General features: G+C 45.8%; 3 protein-coding genes across 5 annotated transcripts; all 3 read left to right on the forward strand.

The window, feature by feature from the left end:
* The first annotated feature begins 244 nt into the window (after positions 1-244).
* Positions 245-5,180, forward strand: LOC105023396. Of its 3 annotated transcripts, XR_002197437.3 has the most exons (5): positions 245-683; positions 861-932; positions 1,687-1,976; positions 2,354-3,689; positions 3,847-5,180. XR_002197437.3 is itself a non-coding variant. In XM_010892550.4 (4 exons), exons 1-4 carry the CDS (start codon positions 476-478, stop codon positions 3,104-3,106), a joined length of 1,323 nt encoding a protein of 440 aa, XP_010890852.1. In that variant the 5' UTR covers positions 245-475; the 3' UTR covers positions 3,107-5,180. The 3 variants fall into 3 exon arrangements, 2 of the variants coding, with proteins under 2 accessions (XP_010890852.1, XP_010890853.1); XM_010892550.4 differs by having other exon boundaries at positions 2,354-5,180; XM_010892551.4 differs by having other exon boundaries at positions 903-932; positions 2,354-5,180.
* A 50-nt stretch (positions 5,181-5,230) lies between these two features.
* On the forward strand, positions 5,231-11,190 carry slc25a17 (solute carrier family 25 member 17). Its single transcript, XM_010892549.5, has 9 exons — positions 5,231-5,604; positions 5,854-5,914; positions 5,993-6,059; positions 6,177-6,328; positions 6,924-7,040; positions 7,464-7,612; positions 8,562-8,657; positions 9,017-9,099; positions 10,201-11,190. Exons 1-9 carry the CDS (start codon positions 5,530-5,532, stop codon positions 10,349-10,351), a joined length of 951 nt encoding a protein of 316 aa, XP_010890851.1. The 5' UTR covers positions 5,231-5,529; the 3' UTR covers positions 10,352-11,190.
* Positions 11,191-11,454: 264 nt separating this feature from the next.
* Positions 11,455-17,138, forward strand: LOC105023393 (zinc finger protein 701-like). The gene is made up of 4 exons (XM_010892545.4): positions 11,455-11,897; positions 12,115-12,218; positions 13,619-13,724; positions 14,671-17,138. The coding sequence occupies exons 1-4, from the start codon at positions 11,633-11,635 to the stop codon at positions 15,600-15,602; spliced, it is 1,407 nt and encodes a 468-aa protein (XP_010890847.2). The 5' UTR covers positions 11,455-11,632; the 3' UTR covers positions 15,603-17,138.
* Positions 17,139-17,178: the final 40 nt, after the last annotated feature.

The raw sequence follows: 17,178 nt of genomic DNA on the forward strand, positions 1-17,178 counted from the left end.
TCCTTCATCTTCTGACAAAAAATAAACTACTACTTTTCTAAAACACATTGTACTTGCTGATGTAAATTCTGTCCCAGAATGTGAATTGGGTTGAGAAGCAGCATCGCCATCTTCCGGCAGGCAGCGTCTGCGCAGCGTCTCTGCACCCAGTTCAAACCTCTGCACTCGGCAGGGCCTGCGCACGCTGGCCACACGTCACCACAGAGGCCAACTGCGAATCCCTGCCCAGAGCTGCGCAGCAGCGTTGCGCAGACAAGCTCGGCAAAGAACGCAGCCATTTATTTTCAGCTTTTTGTAAATACACGGGTCCCAGCAAAGTGGACGCCACAATTGTGACAGACGTAATTGAAAGACTAAAACTTTCCCCTTATCCAACGTATTTCTAGAAGCTGCCACATACGCGGTCCATTTAGACAATAGTCAAGTGTTTTCATTCCATAGCCAAGAAAGTGCTCTTGGTATACTCAACGCTGTAATGTCATTGAATATTACGGTGAAAAGTGAAGATTCCGAGTCTTTTGATGAAGAAGACGAATCATCTTCGTTGCTTTCGGTCAGTAGGGGCTTTGAGTCTGCAGCTTGTCATGATATTTCTCCTGGAGGTGTTCCGATAGAAGACCATGCAGGGTATTCAACAAAGAATGAGATTCTGGAAACTAAAACTACCAAACCCATCTTACTATGTAAGTTGCTTTTTCAGTAAATCACAAATGTAGCGCATTTTTAAGTTTTTCACTGGAACCTCTACTCTTACTGCAGTCTATAGTGCAATATCAGAATTGTATACGAGCTATCGCAAAAAATACGGATCTTAACTTTGACTGCGCATGTGACAACTGCATGTCTTTAATCTGCACTAGATTCTGTGAGTGGTGATCGGTTATTTTCCTCTACGTCAACAGATGGCAAAACCGTCTTAAAAATTGCTCCAGGTAAGTCAAGAGCTGAGTAAAATAAAGTCACCATATAATTTCTGTAAGAAATGTGTAACCCTTAAATTATGTGGAATATAACCCTGTGAACAAACTAATGTGAAAGAAATGGAACAACCCCTTTAATATTTATTTGGCCCCGTTTTTCGAAAGTTATATATCTGTATTTTGGCTTGGATTAAATGAATACAAATAGAATAAATAGAACGGAGAAATCTTTGCCTTTGATGGGGAGTTCCTTTGTGTATGTATTTATCCATCTTGATAACAAACTTCAAGGTCCCATTTTTTGGCAGCACACAGAACCAACTCTCACTCATAGTGGCTATCAGGCCTACACAGAATCAGAGTTTTATTGCCAAGTAAGTTTCACAACAAACTAGGAATTTGTTCTGGTATGTTAGTGCAGCAATTTTGTACAAAAGAAATAAAAACAAATAAGAATGGTGGACTGAGCATAAAAACAGCAGATTCATTATCATTTAGCGCAGTGGTTCTCAAACCTGTCCTGGGGCCCTGCAGCCGTCCCACGTATTGGATGTATTCTAGCACAGCCGAAACAACTTTTTAACTAATTATTAAGTCGTTGGCAGCTTCATTCAGGTGAGCAAGTTCAGGGCTACAACTAAATGGTGAGACAGCCTGGGTTTCCCAGGAGAGGTCTGAGAACCACTGATTTAACAGGCACCCTTTTCCAAAACAGCTTGCGGGCAATCGTGCACCAATTAAACACTCCATCTCCTCCACTCGGCAGCTCCGGCGAACCGGCCTCCGCCTCGGCCTCTCCCCCAAGTGTCCCCCGAGTTCTCCTACCAGGCCATTGTGTACCTGATTGAAGCGGTGGGGCGTCGCTGGAGCCTTTATGGGACCCGGGAGCGCTCTCAGCTCTTCCAAAGCGTCCAGAAGGAGCTGGCAGAGCAGGGCCACTGCCACCCTGTGGAGAAGATCCGCCGCAAGTGGAACAACCTGATCGTCACCTACAAGAGGGTGAAATACAGATGCAGGGAGACGGGCCAGGCCAGGACCTCCTGGGAGTACTTTGAGGTACTGGATTTTCTGTAATAACTCGGTTTATGAAAAACCCAATCACTGCGGTCCACTTCCATCCAGTGAATGCTTGTCGGTTCTTCCGGTGACGAGATTAAAAGACGTGACAGGAAAGTTAGCTGCCTAAACCCCAACAGCTCAACATTCTCTGTCTCTCTTTGTCTCGGTCACTCTTTGTCTATCTCGGTCGCTCTGTGTCTGTCTAACTCGCTCTGTCTCGGTCACTCTCTGTCCATCTCGGTCGCTCTGTGTCTGTCTAACTCTCTCTCTCTCGGTCACTCTCTGTCCATCTCGGTCGCTCTGTGTCTGTCTAACTGTCTCTCTCTGTATCGGTCACTCTGTGTCTGCCTGTCTCTTTCTGTCTCCCCTTTAAGATGATGGACGCCATGCTCGGTGACACCATTGGCGCAGAGACGACAAGCAGCCCCGCCTTAGTAACCAGCTCACCTCTAGTAACAGGCATACCTAAGATGACCGTCGCCACAGAGCCCGTCAAATCTGAACAGAAGCCACTCCTTCTTCCCCAAGGCAACCTCATTGCCGCTGGCTCACGGACACTCACCCTGGTCTCCCCCTCCTCCCAAGCTCTCTCCAGCCCCGTTCCTTCCCCCCTCCCTGTGTATACGTTTGTCAGGTCACTCCCTACCCCCACGCCCGTACGCTCCCCCCTCACTCTCTCCACCACCTTGGATAGGCCCTCCTCCTGGGTACCCAATAATTCAGACCCTCTACAGCCAAACCCCACCCCTGCTCTGGCCACACCACCCCCCGTCCCCAGTCACGTCTCCTCCAACCTCAGCCGTGTGCGCCTCCTCAGAAAAAAGCGCAGCCGATTCTCTTCCGCCTCCCAGGGCTCCTCCACCACCTCCCTCATGGCTCAGCAGCAGAAGCGAGGGGAGGAGAGCACCTCTGTGCTCCAGGAGTTCCTGAGGAGGCAAGAGGAGCAGGCCAAGGAGGAGAAGGCAAGACGCGACCGTGCGGAAGCCCGGGAGAAGAGGCGTGAGCGAAGGGAGGCCCGCATGGCAGAGTCCCTGGGTCGGATGGCTACTGCATTGGAGCTGCTCTCCTCCAAACAGGACACTGTCATCGCCCTGCTGCAGAGGTTGGCAGAGAGGGACAGGAAATGACCTCACACTCGGATCCCTGTTTGGACAGACTTTCTTTGGTTACGAAGTAGAACTTGCAAACAGAACACCGTATTTTTACTGATTAAATGGTTTGTTCATTAACTGACCCACTGATTGTAGTAGTCAGTCATTTACAATGACTCCACTGTGTTGCAACGTTTTTCCTGGGAGAAACCGGCGTGGCCAGCAGAAACTGCTTATTAGTCAGGTAGAGTAGAATAGGGACACGCGCGGTGAAACTCTTTCTCGCGACTCCAGTTGAACCAGTAAATCCCAAAACAGGCGGCCTGCCTCACAAATGACATCCTGTTCCCTCCTAAGTGCACTAATTTGGCACTGCCACTGTCAAAACGAGTGCACTTTGAGGGGAATGAGAACGCAGGCGCACCTTCATTTCAGCTCCTTTCAACAGGCTGAGTGAACGGAGCCGACTCAGAGGTCGGCTGACAGCCCGGTGGCGTGAATCGTACCTGCGACACCAGCGGAGCTGTCGGAAGTAAATTGTTTGAGGAAGGCTATCTGAAGAGTAGTGGCAGTGTTTACCCAATGGGTGTGGCCTACGTCACAGCAAAAGCGCTTTCAAGTAAGACTTATTTTTCTATTGATTCTCTGTCCTAGAGGTGACCTGCACCTTACTGTGTGGAGGATTTGCTTCAGGAGAGGTAAGCAGTCAGTGTGACCCACTGAGGCCGGGAGAGGATATATCAGATAACCAGTCGCTGGTTTCACCTTTCACACAGGAAGACGGGTGCCTTGTCTCAGCCGACGCATACCGAAACACCGGGAGAACGATTGACTGAGATGATCCAATAAAAGAGTTTACCTGAAAGAATCCATTGCGGAGCAAACAGAGAGGGACACGGCGTTCTGAATCCAAGCGGGGCTCATGGCATTTGCTGAGGTCACGCAGATCGTGGCTGGACTGGGAGTTTTGTCTCTCTCTCTGGGGGCACGGACAGCACTTGGACTTGGGGACATGGAGGAGAGGAGCCCGGGAGTGGAAGTGACCCTGAAAACAACCGGGCAACTGGACTTCCACCAGGGTGCGGAGCTGGTGTTGAGAGCAGCTTCTACAGGGGGTATCACCTGGTTACTTCGTGGGGTAGCACTGGTCTTGGTGGTCTGGATTGCAGAGGTCTTGTCTGGGTCTAAAGGCCTGGTCTCATCAGTGCTCCGCGCCCCCTGCTTGGGGCTTCTGATCGGGCTTGGACTGGGAGCTGTGGATGGACTGTGCAAGGCTGGGGAAGTCCTAGGGCCCGAGGTGTGGTTGAGAGTTGTGTGTAATGGGATAAGTGGGGCGGGGGTCGGGGCCAGCGTGGCCGCAGAGAGCGGAGTGGCCATCGGCGGTCTGTTGAGCCTTGCGGCGGTCAGGGCGGCAAAGAACGTGGCCATCGGGGGTAAGATCAGGCCTGCTCCACTTGTTGTCCTTTTGGTAGTTGCTGGGGCATCAAGGATGGTGGTCAGCTTAGCCCCGGGGTGTATGGCTGCAGGAGCCTTTGCTGGATCCATCCTGGGCACCGGAAGGGACGGACAGGCCTTTGCAGCCCTTGGGGTGCTTGGGTTGGGGTGGTGCGCTGGGTGGAGGTGGCTCGGTGGGGGCGGGGGCAGTGCGTTAGTTCTCGTGACGTGGGGAGAGGCGGTGCGGCTTTCAGCGGGACATGTAATAGGCGGGGTTGCTGGATCGATTGTGGCCGTGGTTGGAGTCATGTGCCTGGGGATTCCTCTGCAGATCTACCCCGCGCTGGTAAGTGTGTTACTGGGCGCTCCGATCGCAGTCCTTTCCTGGACGAGCGGGGAGGCTGTCTGTCGAACACTCGCCGAGTCGGTGGAGAGACTGTTTGTGTCTATAAGCGTCAATACATATCGTGGACAAGAAGAGAGACTTATGGATACATTCGGATGGGACAAACGACCTCTGCATGCTTGATATATGTATAAATGCATTAAATATAATGTATTTGTGTTGTAGTTCTGCTGCTATTGACTACTTGAATGACTTCCTAGTAGACTAAAATGCGTTAATTTGACTAAATGATTTCCTGTTGTAATTCTGTATTAAAGATTTTACATTTTGTTCGGGACCACAAAAAAACAAGTATTTTCTAAATTAAGCAAAGGTTTGTTTTTTGCTAAATGTACTTAGTTATAGCTAGAGGGGCGCATTTAAGTTTGATTGACAAAATGAAAAGCCAATGAATTGAAGACGCGGCCTCACGTACTGTCCAATCGCCTTTGGATATGAACGACCTGGATGTAAAAGGTAGAAGTGCATTCTGAGTAAACCCCCTGATCCAGAGTTCTTATACTGCAGGTGTTTTAGGGGGTAAGACATTGAAATATAAATGTATATTTTGCCAAACAATTGTGCTTAGTCGAAAAGGGAAAACAACGTGAAGTTTATATTTGTATCTACTGCAATCAAAATGAGCTCTGGAGACTTTCGATTTGCGGAGGTTTTCTCGTACGAAAGCTTGGTTCATGCAATGGCAGGAGCAGTGGTAAGTGAACTTTGTATTAATGTGCATTGCTTTGTTAATCACATGTTATTGCTGATTTCGATTAATGATAAATTGACAAGATTCGGGGTAAAGTTAGTGCTCTGACATGAATTGTTTTCGTCAAGAATTGCTATTTCACGAGCTAAAACTGTCAAGGCTGTCCCCTATAAATACTGTTAGCCTAAAATCACGAAAGGTTCCCATTTTAAGATCCTGCTTGTAAGTGACCGAATTACTGAATATTTGTAGGGGAGTGTGACAGCTATGACCGTTTTCTTCCCACTCGACACCGCGAGACTCCGGCTGCAAGGTGAGGCTACTCCGTCCATAACTTCATACTTTATGTTAATTGGTGTGGAAGTCTCACGTCTATTCTTCTTTTCTGTAGTGGACGAGAAGAGGAAAGCAAGGTCCACTCCTACCATTTTATCGGAGATCGTCAAGGAAGAGGGGTTGTGAGTTAACACGAGCACTGTAAATCTACTCCTTCACATTTGTCGTCCCCCCCCCCCTTTTTGTATTCACAGAATCAACCAAGGATGTGTCATTTTCCCCCTGTGTCCCCTGTGCAGGCTGGCACCTTACAGGGGCTGGTTCCCGGTGATCTGTAGTCTGTGCTGCTCCAACTTCGTCTACTTCTACTGCTTCCACAGCCTGAAGGCCAGCTGGCTTCGAGGACTCAAGTCAACCCCAAGCAAAGACCTGCTCATTGGCATCACGTCAGGTTGGCCTGCCCAAGACCCCTGAGACCCAGATGTTTTCATGTGCAGCTTAGGAACTATAGTTGCATTATTTTTTTGTATGGAATTTCTTTAATTTGGTCCGGTTTATTTTTTGTATTTTTTTTATTGCCAAACACTGCGAAAACACATAACCAAAAGTGTTTGTTATAACCAGTCATTTATCTGAGATAAAGGTAATAGCCACCGGTCTCCCATAATTCTCGTCAGATGAGCTCATGGATGTTGATATTACAAGGTGTGACTGTATGAGTCTTGAAATTACATGTTGGGACTGGATGAGTCTTGATATTACATGGTGGGGCTGGATGAGTCTTGATATTACATGGTGGGGCTGGATGAGTCTTGATATTACATGGTGGGGCTGGAGAGACCATTCCTCTAGGCTGGACTGCCTTCTCACCGTTCTTCTGTCTTGTAAATTCCAGTGCCGGCAACAACAAAAAAAAGTTGGGAAAATAAAACACTTCAAACCAGTTGGTTGTGAATGTCACCTGATATACCAAGTTATTCTGACTTAAAAACACTACGTGTCAAGGAATGACTCCAAGCTATCGGTTTCCCTCTGTCTCTCTACAGGTGTAGTGAATGTGCTTGTGACAACTCCACTGTGGGTGGTCAACACCCGCCTCAAGCTTCAGGGGGCAAAGTTCCGCAATGCAGACATCCGTCCCACTAACTACTCTGGCATCATGGGTAAGAACAGCAGCAGCAGTATACGTTTTTTAAAACTGATGAAGTGGCCGTGAAATCTGATGTGTGTGCCCCCGTACCATGTCTCTCTGTCATTCCTTTTCAGCCTCTCATTTGCTCATTTTCTTCTCATCTTCTATATATCAAAGCTCTTGTCACCGTGGCTGGCTGTGTTTGGGTCACCGTGGCTGGCTGTGTTTGGGTCACCGTGGCTGGCTGTGTTTGGGTCACCGTGGCTGGCTGTGTTTGGGTCACCGTGGCTGGCTGTGTTTGGGTCACCGTGGCTGGCTGTGTTTGGGTCACCGTGGCTGGCTGTGTTTGGGTCACCGTGGCTGGCTGTCTTTGGGTCACCGTGGCTGGCTGTCTTTGGGTCACCGTGGCTGGCTGTCTTTGCGGTAACCAGGTTCCCTCTCCTTCCGCCACCAGATGCCTTTGTACAGATTGTTGAGGATGAAGGGATTGGAGCCCTGTGGAACGGGACGTTCCCCTCTCTCCTGCTGGTGCTCAACCCGGCCGTCCAGTTCATGATCTACGAGGGCCTGAAGCGACAGCTGAAGAAGGGGGTGCACCGAGAGGTAAGGGCCGAGTCAACTGGACTGTGGACCTCGAGGCAGACACAACCTACCGTTGTGCTCCGGTCGAGTCTGGAATAGACCCTGTCTTCCCTGCTTGTCGGCCCGCTGATCATCCCGTCATGTGGATGAGCCTATGAAGGACCTGAGACGAAGAGAGGAACCGGTCCTCATGGTCTACATGTTGAGATATTGATAAATCCCCCCCATAATGAATATGACCTGAAGACTGGATGGGATTTGCCATGAAACTTTAATTCTCATTGGTTGGGGGAAAAGCCCACCTTCCTAGGTCTTACAGCAAAGCAAATAGGAACAGCTCACTTCATTACTTGCCCAGTGCACACCTCTTTTTAATAAGTACACAGTCATGGTGCAGTCCCATCACCAGTATGTCAGAGTACTCTGGCTAGGATACTGCCGTGTAATGGTGTCTGTGCTCTACGCTATACAGACATAGATGTTTCTCTCCCAGAGATGTATCACAAACCAGTTTCTTGAATTATGTCGAGCGAGGTGGTGTTTCCGGAATGTTCAGGTGCATTGTCCAAACTGTGTAAAAGCTAAAGACTTTAGTTGCTATATCAACATTATATTATTCATTAAATTAATTTACATCCATTAGTTATTTGCATATGACATGATAAATGCCTTGTGTGCTTAGTCTTTTTCCTAACAAAAGCAAACACTGTATAGCCTCTCTGAAATTCTTCAGGGCCACCCCTTAACTGTTTACCAAAATTGTGACAGGTTTCCAACTTAATTTTTGTAACTAAGTGTTCAGGGCCTTCAACTACACCTAGCTAAGCCTAACACTTGTCTGCCCTCTTCTATGTTGTGGGCCTTAAACTGGACCTAGCTAAGCCTAACACTGTGGCCTGCCCTTACCTGTGTTGAGGGCATTAAACTGGACCTAGCTAAGCCTAACACTGTGGCCTGCCCTCACTCATAGCTGCTGTCTCTGGAGGCGTTTATGATCGGAGCTGTAGCCAAAGCTGTGGCCACAACTGTCACTTATCCACTGCAGACTGTACAGTCCATCCTCAGGGTAAGGTGTGTGTCTGTATGTGTGTCTGTGTGTGTGTTGTCCCGTCCCTACTGGGAAAAAGTCTCCTGGTCAGGTTCTCCAGGTTGGGTTTAGTGTAAAATGAATTGTGATTACTGGTAGGTTCAAGCATTAAGGCAGGCATATTCAACTCTTACATTACAAGAGCCAGATCATGGATTTCTTGTTTATCTGGTTCCCACAAGAGTGGGTGTGTGTGTGTGCGCTACAATGTTTGTAGATGTTTCTCAGTGCTCTGCTGTGACATTGGACTCTCTGGCATGTTCCTCTCTAAGCTAATAGATTGACCTCTGTGCACTAATGTCTATGGTGCTTGTTTCTTGTCTGCATCTCACTGTCAGTTTGGCCAACATGGAGAACACACAGGCAGGTCCCTGCTGAATAGCTTGAGAGGGGTGATGCATCTACTGATCAACAGAGTGAGGTACGTACACACACACACACAACCCTATCTTCAGCCGCCACAACTGTCACAACCACAGCGAACGCATTTATCTATCAGTCGGTGGTTGGTGTTCCAGGATGCCTTCATCTCAGCTCGTGTTCATCAGTAGGTCACTGTCAGATAACATGGTTCCTCCTGAAGTGTCCAGTCCATTGTATTATGATGATGGAAGCTGGGATGAGAGTCCAGACAAACCTGAGTCTTTTCACTGGAAATCGCTGTCTTACTGTAAGCATAGCTCACTATTGGTCTGACCACCCTGTTTTCTGTACCCTGAATCTGTGTGCAGGAGCACATGCAGGACAATACAGGAAAAGTACACAAGACTTGTATTATCAGATATCCGATTGTATGTCGCACACATTTTCTTTTCGTATAATTGAGAGACATCAGTTAATGGTGTTACGTCATTCAGAAATTCTGAGACCCCAAAAACTTGTCATTGTTGTTGAAAACCACCATGTATGTCTAGAGAAGTCCGGTCAAGAAGAATCATCTGAGACAATGGTGTTTTTCAAAGCATAGGGGCTGGTCAGAAAAGATAGCCTGTGAAGGTCAGGTTCAGGACGCTGAGGCAGAGTGAATGTTTATTTCAATGACAATTCCTATGTCTTTCTAGACACTTTTCCCAGTCTTCTTGTGTTTCTTTACAGCTGTTGGTTAATTGCATTGCAAAACCCCTAACACAATTAATGCAATGTAATATTTCTGTAGTCTTCAGCATATAATTGACGGTCTATAATGTCCTGCAAATTGCAGAATGTGTGGGGTACATTCTAGAACACCTTATGGTTATTCATTAATATGTTTATTATAGTGTTTTAAATTTCTCTCAGCAATACGCAATTGGTATTCACTAGTGACACTGCATTTTATGCTTTTGTGTGCCACCTGAGGGCTAAGTTAATTTATATGCCAGAGAATATGATTGAGTGGAACGTTTTATTTTGATTGAGTTTTAATGAATACGGTGCAAGTTTTGGGAATACATGCTATAAAGTCCAGAAACGTGCATTAGCATTTGTGAAAATGTATTTCACCTGTGCCAATTGGTTTTTATGTTTCTTACATCTCCCACAGGAGGCATGGGTGGCAGGGCCTTTTCAAAGGCCTGGAGGCTAAACTCCTTCAGACTGTCCTGACGGCAGCACTCATGTTTCTACTCTATGAGAAGATCGCCAGCAGCACCTTCAGAGTCATGGGAGTGAAGAGGCCCGTGTCCAGTCGCTAACCCGTATTACGACCGTAACGATCAGATGCGATGGAGAACGTCAGCACACCCCAGCAAGTTGACTACAGGGAAAGCATGTGAACAGTTGCTAACGCCTTACATATATTACAGTGCTTAGATGGGTACTTTCAGTCAATCGTATCATACAGCAATGTGACATATGACACTCTGAAGTCACATGATGCCATTGTTTAATGCGTACAAATTCTTAGCTGGGGAGCGTGACCTCAGAGAGGAAAAGGCAAAACAAAAATAATTCTAAAATAAGCCAGATGCTTCATTCAGCATCAATGGTCCTAAGGCTTGTTAGCTGATTGGACCACACCCCATTGCCAGGAAGACAACATCAGGTCTGGTCATTATATAGACCTCTGATAAGCTGTGCGCATTTGAAGGATCCTTTTAAGCTTGGAAGGTGCCTGTGCAAAACAGCTCATGTCTTATTTATTGTTTAGGCTATATACATTTTTTCTTTTTACATTTTGTGGACAAACAAAACGTGTCAAAACACGGGTGATGCAAGTGAATTTCATACTTTCGTACTAAGTCGGCTGCAGTATTGAAATATTACTTTTGTGTTAAATTGTTTCCATGTCGTGGGTCTATGGTAATCGCACTTTTCAAGTCGCTGCAATGTTTTGTCATCAGTCAACCAATTGTTATATGTCTGACAAATCTATGAAATCATTTGGAGATTTGTTTAATGTGAAAATAATTTACTACATTGGGAAGAATGTATAATTTACCAGTATACCAGGTTCTTGGAAAGGCTGATGGAACTAAACGCTGCTGCACCAGTGACAACATTTTATAAAAATTAAACTATATTGTTTCTCTGATTTGCACGCTCCTTTGTACTGATGTGGCACACATTTTTATTTAGTAATGGTTTCTATGCATTATTTATTTTGACCTGTAGGTGGGGCTTCATTTTAACCGGTACAGACCACAAGATATGATTTAAGGTCAAACGATTTACGCTTAAGGTGGTCACGTTTTTGATTAATCAGACGTATTAATTTTGACTAAACACGTTTCAATCAAATACATTTAAAATCTATAAAATCTACAAGTAACGTCATAGATATGCGTCGACCGGAAGTTGAATATCCATTCCCAAATTGCCAGTCGGTTTACCGCTTGTTTTGGTCCCTTTGGTACCCAGTCAGATTATTTACATAGCAACTGGGTTAGCTTTTTAGGAATAGGAAATAGACTATTTCGTTTGTTTAAACAATTTCAATATCAGTACAGAAGGAGTTTTGACAATAAAGCAGAGCTATGTCTGTACGCGCATCTTTTCACACACAACTGTCCTCCATCATGGATGTACTGTCCAGGACCGCAATGGCTCATGTGTGCAAACTGGTTGACGACGAATACTCGGAAATATCTCGAATATCACAAGAAAATGAGGCTCTCACTGAAAAGCTGCATAGTCTGGAATGTGAACTGACCATTGTGAAAAGCACAGCCCCAAAGCTGGCAGGGAATTATCGCTCCGTGGGTGTTCAAACTGGTGAAACAATCCCCAGACCTGACAGAGGTGAGCTAAATGTTGTAGTTTTGAACTGTTACTTCGAAAATTACCGCATTATTAAAGGAGTTGAATGCTTGTGTTGACTCGACAACGCACGCAGCCAGGCAAAGCAGTTAAATAGTCAAACATCCCTCTTGTCCAACGTTATAGATTTTCGCCCTACAGGGGACACTGTTTTCAGTGTCCTTCATCTAGTCTCCCGTGTTACGTATTTCTCTCTCAGGGCTGAACGGATCTCCCACCGTTGAAGGAATCTTTGGGAAGGAATGGTGCCTGGATCTATGGAACCACGGGGACTCCAGCAACACGGGGAACCCTTCGCAGCAGGTGAGGGGCATATTTGTCTTTGCACTGAGATGTGAAAACACTAGGGGAGGATTTGGGAAAGCAACAGGAGACAAAGGTTTACCAGGGAGCTTGGCAGAGGACACTGTCGGCATCAGGACTGGAGTATAGATCCTGATTTCTGGGATCAGGTTTAATTCACTGCCAATACAATTCTTTACAAGCCAGAATGTTGAATAAATCATTTTAAACTTATCCTAGATGTAAGGTTTCTCTTCATACAGGTCTGTATTAGGGAAAACAATGTCATATACAACATTATATACAGATGGGTGACAAAGGAAAAGACAACATTAAGTGTCTCAGTAAGGTGTTACTGCAAGTCTCTGGACTTCTACTGGAGAGATGAAATCCCAATATTCCAAAAGGTGTTTTGATGATGGAGAGCTTTGTCTAACAATTAGATCCGTTCCTTTTGCGATCTTGATCAACTGGACCTGCTCAGTATTTCTATCCATGCCACAGAGCATGGCAGGATGTTAATTGCTTAATTGTATCATCCAGTACACCTGCATGGAAGCACCTGCATTCATTATGATCCTCCACTCGTGTATTTAGGTTTTATCTTTCATTTGTCACCTATCTGTATGCAATTTAACCAATGTATTTTTGATTACACAGGTATGGCCTTTAACATTTAAATTCCTGCTGTCAACCCCTTCAAGAATCCAGGACGTACATAAATACAAAAAACTAGCCTACTCACTACTCAGTGAAAGCTTCGCTAAAAGGCTCTGCATGGTGGTAAACCATGCGCAAAAGTAGTCTAGCCGGTGGTGCTAACGTTCGTTAATACACAACTCAGCCATGTATTTGATAGGTACAATGTATCATTTTGACCGGCAGGAAGCTCTTGAAAAATCCATAATTTTATGAAGGCTAATCTCATTGGTTTAAAACAAAAGGTTACATGAATGTATAAGGAATATATATATTTTTATTATACATCACAAAAATATGTATTTTTATCTTTTGGATTTCAATCCAACGATGGTTGTGGGCTTAATGGGTAGTTAGGTTTAACAGGTACACTTACCCTAATTGCTGCCCAAAATCCTGTTGCCTCTTCCTGTCCGCCCCTAATAATGCACTAATAATAATGCACTTAATGGGGATTTGGCCTTGTTATTTACCGCAGGTCAATAAAGCTGTTTTGTAATTGTACCTTTTATTCATTTATTCATTCATTTTAGCCAAGATAAAATGTTTTCTAAAATGTTTTCAAATCCAAACTGCCAGCAAAGCATGTTACTGAGCCAGAGCTCTTAACATGAATAGATAAATAGATAAAACCTTGTTGATTAACGTGCCCCATGGCTGACGTTCACCCTCTCTGAATGCAGTTCTTGCTGTTATCTGCATGTTTCATGGTCCTGTCATAGTCAACGGAGGTGCCTCCAGGCCAAGCTGACGTCAAAGAGGAGGATTTTGAGGTGGAAATCATAAACTCCAGTTACCCACAGCAAAGACCTACAATCATTCTAGACGGTATGTGGTTAGAGGATCTGAGATGTTGGATTTTGTCTGCCTTCGACGGTGTTAAATCACCTATGATTTAACTTTTTTGGCATTCAGTCAAGTCTTATGTGATCATTGTGGAGTGTACGCATCATCTTTCCTTATTAGGATGACAGAAAATTAAGGATATTTCCCAACCACCTGTTAATGGGTTACTTTGGGATTTCCAGATTTCAGATATGTTCCTACTTACCTAGCGTCAGACTTACCCAGTGTCAGACAAAGTGATGGTGAACGTTTTTATGTCTTTGCATAAAGTTGTAAGAAAATTGAGGTGTAGCATAATGATAGCTTTGCTGGGTGTCAATGGGTACCAGCCAGCTCTTCTCAAAAGCAGTGAAATTCCTCAGTATATTCTAGCTCCAGAAGTGTTTTCTACCTCGAAGTCTGACATGACTTTCCAAGTGTTCCAATTATTTGATGCCAGCTTGCTTCCAATGAGAAACAACCATATTGTTGTTGTTTTGTTTTACGGTAGTTTTGTACAAACCTACAAGTCTCACAAAAAGAGAGTGCAGACCACCCTAAGAAGTCTATAGTCCGTTGTGAATGAGGAAGTCGATGGAGTCTATTTGTTACGATTATCAGTAAGCATTATTAGTTCACAGATTACTATGTAGACCTATTGTTGTGTAATAATAACAAAACAGTTTGGGAGTGTTTTTGTGGGAGTGTGAATTGAGAAGAGCTGGCTAGTACAACTTCTTTAAAACCAGCAATTGTGCTAAGCTATCAATATGCTACAATATGCTAGGAGTATCAATAAACTCGCCAACTTTTTTCAAACTTCATGCTATTACGTAAAAATAGTATCTATCAGTCCATCTAACTCTGGGTAAGTAGGAACATATCCAGAACCTGGAAATATCAAAGAATCTGTTTTAGTGTCTCATAAAATTTTTATCTGTTGCTTCAGGAGATGACGAGCCAGTAGACAACGTAAGAGGGGATGGCTCAAAGTACCCGTCCTTAGATTCCTACCTCCAGGAGAGGCCGAAGAGACCGCATGAACGACAGCTAGAGATGTCTACCACGGATGTCTCCACCGGACACACCTTACGTTTCATCTCCATCGACGGCATGGAGGAGGAATACGGTGAGCATGTGTTTCCCATCGAGGAGGATGACGCCAACGACGCCGAGTTCCTGCCCGACGACGCCGAGCTGCTGCCCGTCGAGGGACAGGACGAACACGCCGTGAAGCCGGCGCATTCGGAGAAGCCCGTGGCCAAGTCAAAAGCCAAGGGCGGAAAGACTAAGACTTTCAGCTACTTCAACAGGTTTAACTTGCACTCCCACAGTAAGTCGGACACCAACAAGATAAGCTGTTCAATCTGCAAGAGGACTTTCCTGCGTCAGAACCATCTGACGATGCACATGAAGTCTCACAGCTCCCTGTACTGTAGTGTGTGTAAGAACCATTATCCGGGCAAAACTCAGCTGAAGAAACACAAGTGCGCCGTGGACAATTTTCCCACGTCCAAGTACTTCTGCCAGTACTGTGGCAAGTCTTTCACGTGTCAGTCCAGCCTGAGGATCCACCACCTGGTGCACACTGGGGAGAGACCCCACACGTGCACCGTCTGCGGGAAGGGTTTCACGCAGAAGGGCAACCTGAAATGTCACATGCGCCTTCACACGGGCGAGAAACCGTACAAATGCCCCGAATGCGAAATGAGCTTCACCCAGAAAATATACCTCACGCAGCACTTGGCCAAAGCTCACGGCCAGAAGGAGGACAAGAAGAAGAAGAAGAAGGCACCGTTGCATAAATGTCCGAAGTGTCAGTTGTCTTTCGTCAGTCAGCAGCTGCTCCAGGTGCACATGGCCGTTCATGAAAATAAATGATTCATACATTTGGTAATTCTCTTCACATTGAGGGCGAGTGCCTGCCCTGCTCAAACTTTAGAACCAAATACTGTCTTTAGTGTACGTAATACATTATTGGAGCAACCTTAAGCCAAGACCGAGCAACCTCGTCAGGGGGTTCAGAACAGGACCCAGCTGGAGTTGGCAGCACCCAAGTTAGCTACAGCGTGTTGTAGCCTTTGAGTGTATTTGATTGCACTCTTGTTAAGTCTGAATTATTTCACGTCACTAGCCGAGGACGCATTAGGCTATCTGGTGTGAATTTACTACCAACACTTAGACCTCGATTCAACCCCAAAGTGTGTCGTAAGCGATGTGCCTTTCACAGGCATTGTTTGTTTAGTTTTTATTTTCAGGCATTTACACTTTAATTGGATAGAGACAGTGGGTAAATATATGTGTACCCGCCAGTGACAGTGGCCTAGTCCAACCTACACTACTTCAAAGGAAATGTTTTTGGAGATCACTATTCCCTCCAAGTGCAGATGCTGGATCAATCAGAAATGGCCTTTAAAAGCTGCAGTGCCTGTACCCTGCTTTTGGATTGAATCCAGGCCATAGTAAATTATGACGTCAAGATGAATTCAGAATACAAGTTGAAGGCCTTCAGTTCATTATCAACAATTTTTTGTTGGGCAGAGAACATTGTGTGCATGACAGTTGCACAGTTCATGTCTAATGTTCACCGCTACATTAGTGGTATTTGCCCTGCCATCATTCCTTCACATAAGCTAGTCATCTCATTCTTTTTTAGACTCTGGAAAGGACGTGCTGGAAAGGCACAGCGGTGAAGTCACAGCTTTGCAGTACCGCCATGTCATTGCTAACAGGAGTTCAACACCTGGCCGCGGCATATCAGCTGTCCCTAGAGCCCTTGCGCGCCCCAGTGCACATTAGTCGCTGTTGGACAACATTGTGTTGTCGCGATCTATCAGGTCCTCACGGTCATTTAGATGCCTGCAAGCGCAATTCTAGTTGTTGGCCAGTGATTGTGTTCTTCAAGCGAGTAGTCACTGGTAAACACTTCCTGTGTGACAAGCAGAATTGCCCGGTCGATCCTCAGCTCTCACAAACCCTCTGTGGAATGGTTGCGACGAGGCATGGCTATAATTGCAGACTGGGCAAAATGAAATTGGGAGGACAGTTACGCTAAAGTAGTGCCTGTAACGAGACTGGTCAGCGTCCAGCTGATCCTAACTGCACCGCCCCCGTGCTGGACCCCGGGGCGTTGTCCGCAAGCCACGTCCAGGAAATGAAACCCTGGCCGCATTGACCCAGCTGTCCTGTAAAGCGGTGCCGTAGGCCACAGCGCTGCCCATGGGGCAGTATGTTCTTTATTAGGACAATTTTGCAAATCCCATTGCAATTGCTTTGCAACTTTGAATTTAATCACCACCGACAATGAACAGGGTTTTACTCAAGGAATGAGTCTGCTAATGACTGGTGCAGGATTGGCTCTGTGTGCTGGAGCCGTACTCTCCCTTCGTAGATCTTGGTAGACATTTCATTGGGTAATGTTAACAGTTTGCCATTTCTCTTCCCACCAGTGCAATTG

The sequence above is a fragment of the Esox lucius genome, chromosome 11 (genome assembly GCF_011004845.1).
Source record: "Esox lucius isolate fEsoLuc1 chromosome 11, fEsoLuc1.pri, whole genome shotgun sequence".
Lineage (NCBI taxonomy): Eukaryota > Metazoa > Chordata > Actinopteri > Esociformes > Esocidae > Esox > Esox lucius.

Excerpts from the sequence above, each read along its gene's own strand:
- slc25a17 (XM_010892549.5), top strand. The coding sequence starts at position 5,530 with ATGAGCTCTGGAGACTTTCGATTTGCGGAGGTTTTCTCGTACGAAAGC. Across the intron at positions 5,605-5,853 it reads ATGCAATGGCAGGAGCAGTG|GGGAGTGTGACAGCTATGAC; the intron begins GTAAGTGAACTT and ends GAATATTTGTAG. Across the intron at positions 5,915-5,992 it reads CGCGAGACTCCGGCTGCAAG|TGGACGAGAAGAGGAAAGCA; the intron begins GTGAGGCTACTC and ends TCTTTTCTGTAG.
- LOC105023393 (XM_010892545.4), top strand. The coding sequence starts at position 11,633 with ATGTCTGTACGCGCATCTTTTCACACACAACTGTCCTCCATCATGGAT. Across the intron at positions 11,898-12,114 it reads AATCCCCAGACCTGACAGAG|GGCTGAACGGATCTCCCACC; the intron begins GTGAGCTAAATG and ends TTTCTCTCTCAG. Across the intron at positions 12,219-13,618 it reads CGGGGAACCCTTCGCAGCAG|TCAACGGAGGTGCCTCCAGG; the intron begins GTGAGGGGCATA and ends GTCCTGTCATAG.
- LOC105023396 (XM_010892550.4), top strand. The coding sequence starts at position 476 with ATGTCATTGAATATTACGGTGAAAAGTGAAGATTCCGAGTCTTTTGAT. Across the intron at positions 684-860 it reads TACCAAACCCATCTTACTAT|ATTCTGTGAGTGGTGATCGG; the intron begins GTAAGTTGCTTT and ends AATCTGCACTAG. Across the intron at positions 1,977-2,353 it reads CCTCCTGGGAGTACTTTGAG|ATGATGGACGCCATGCTCGG; the intron begins GTACTGGATTTT and ends CTCCCCTTTAAG.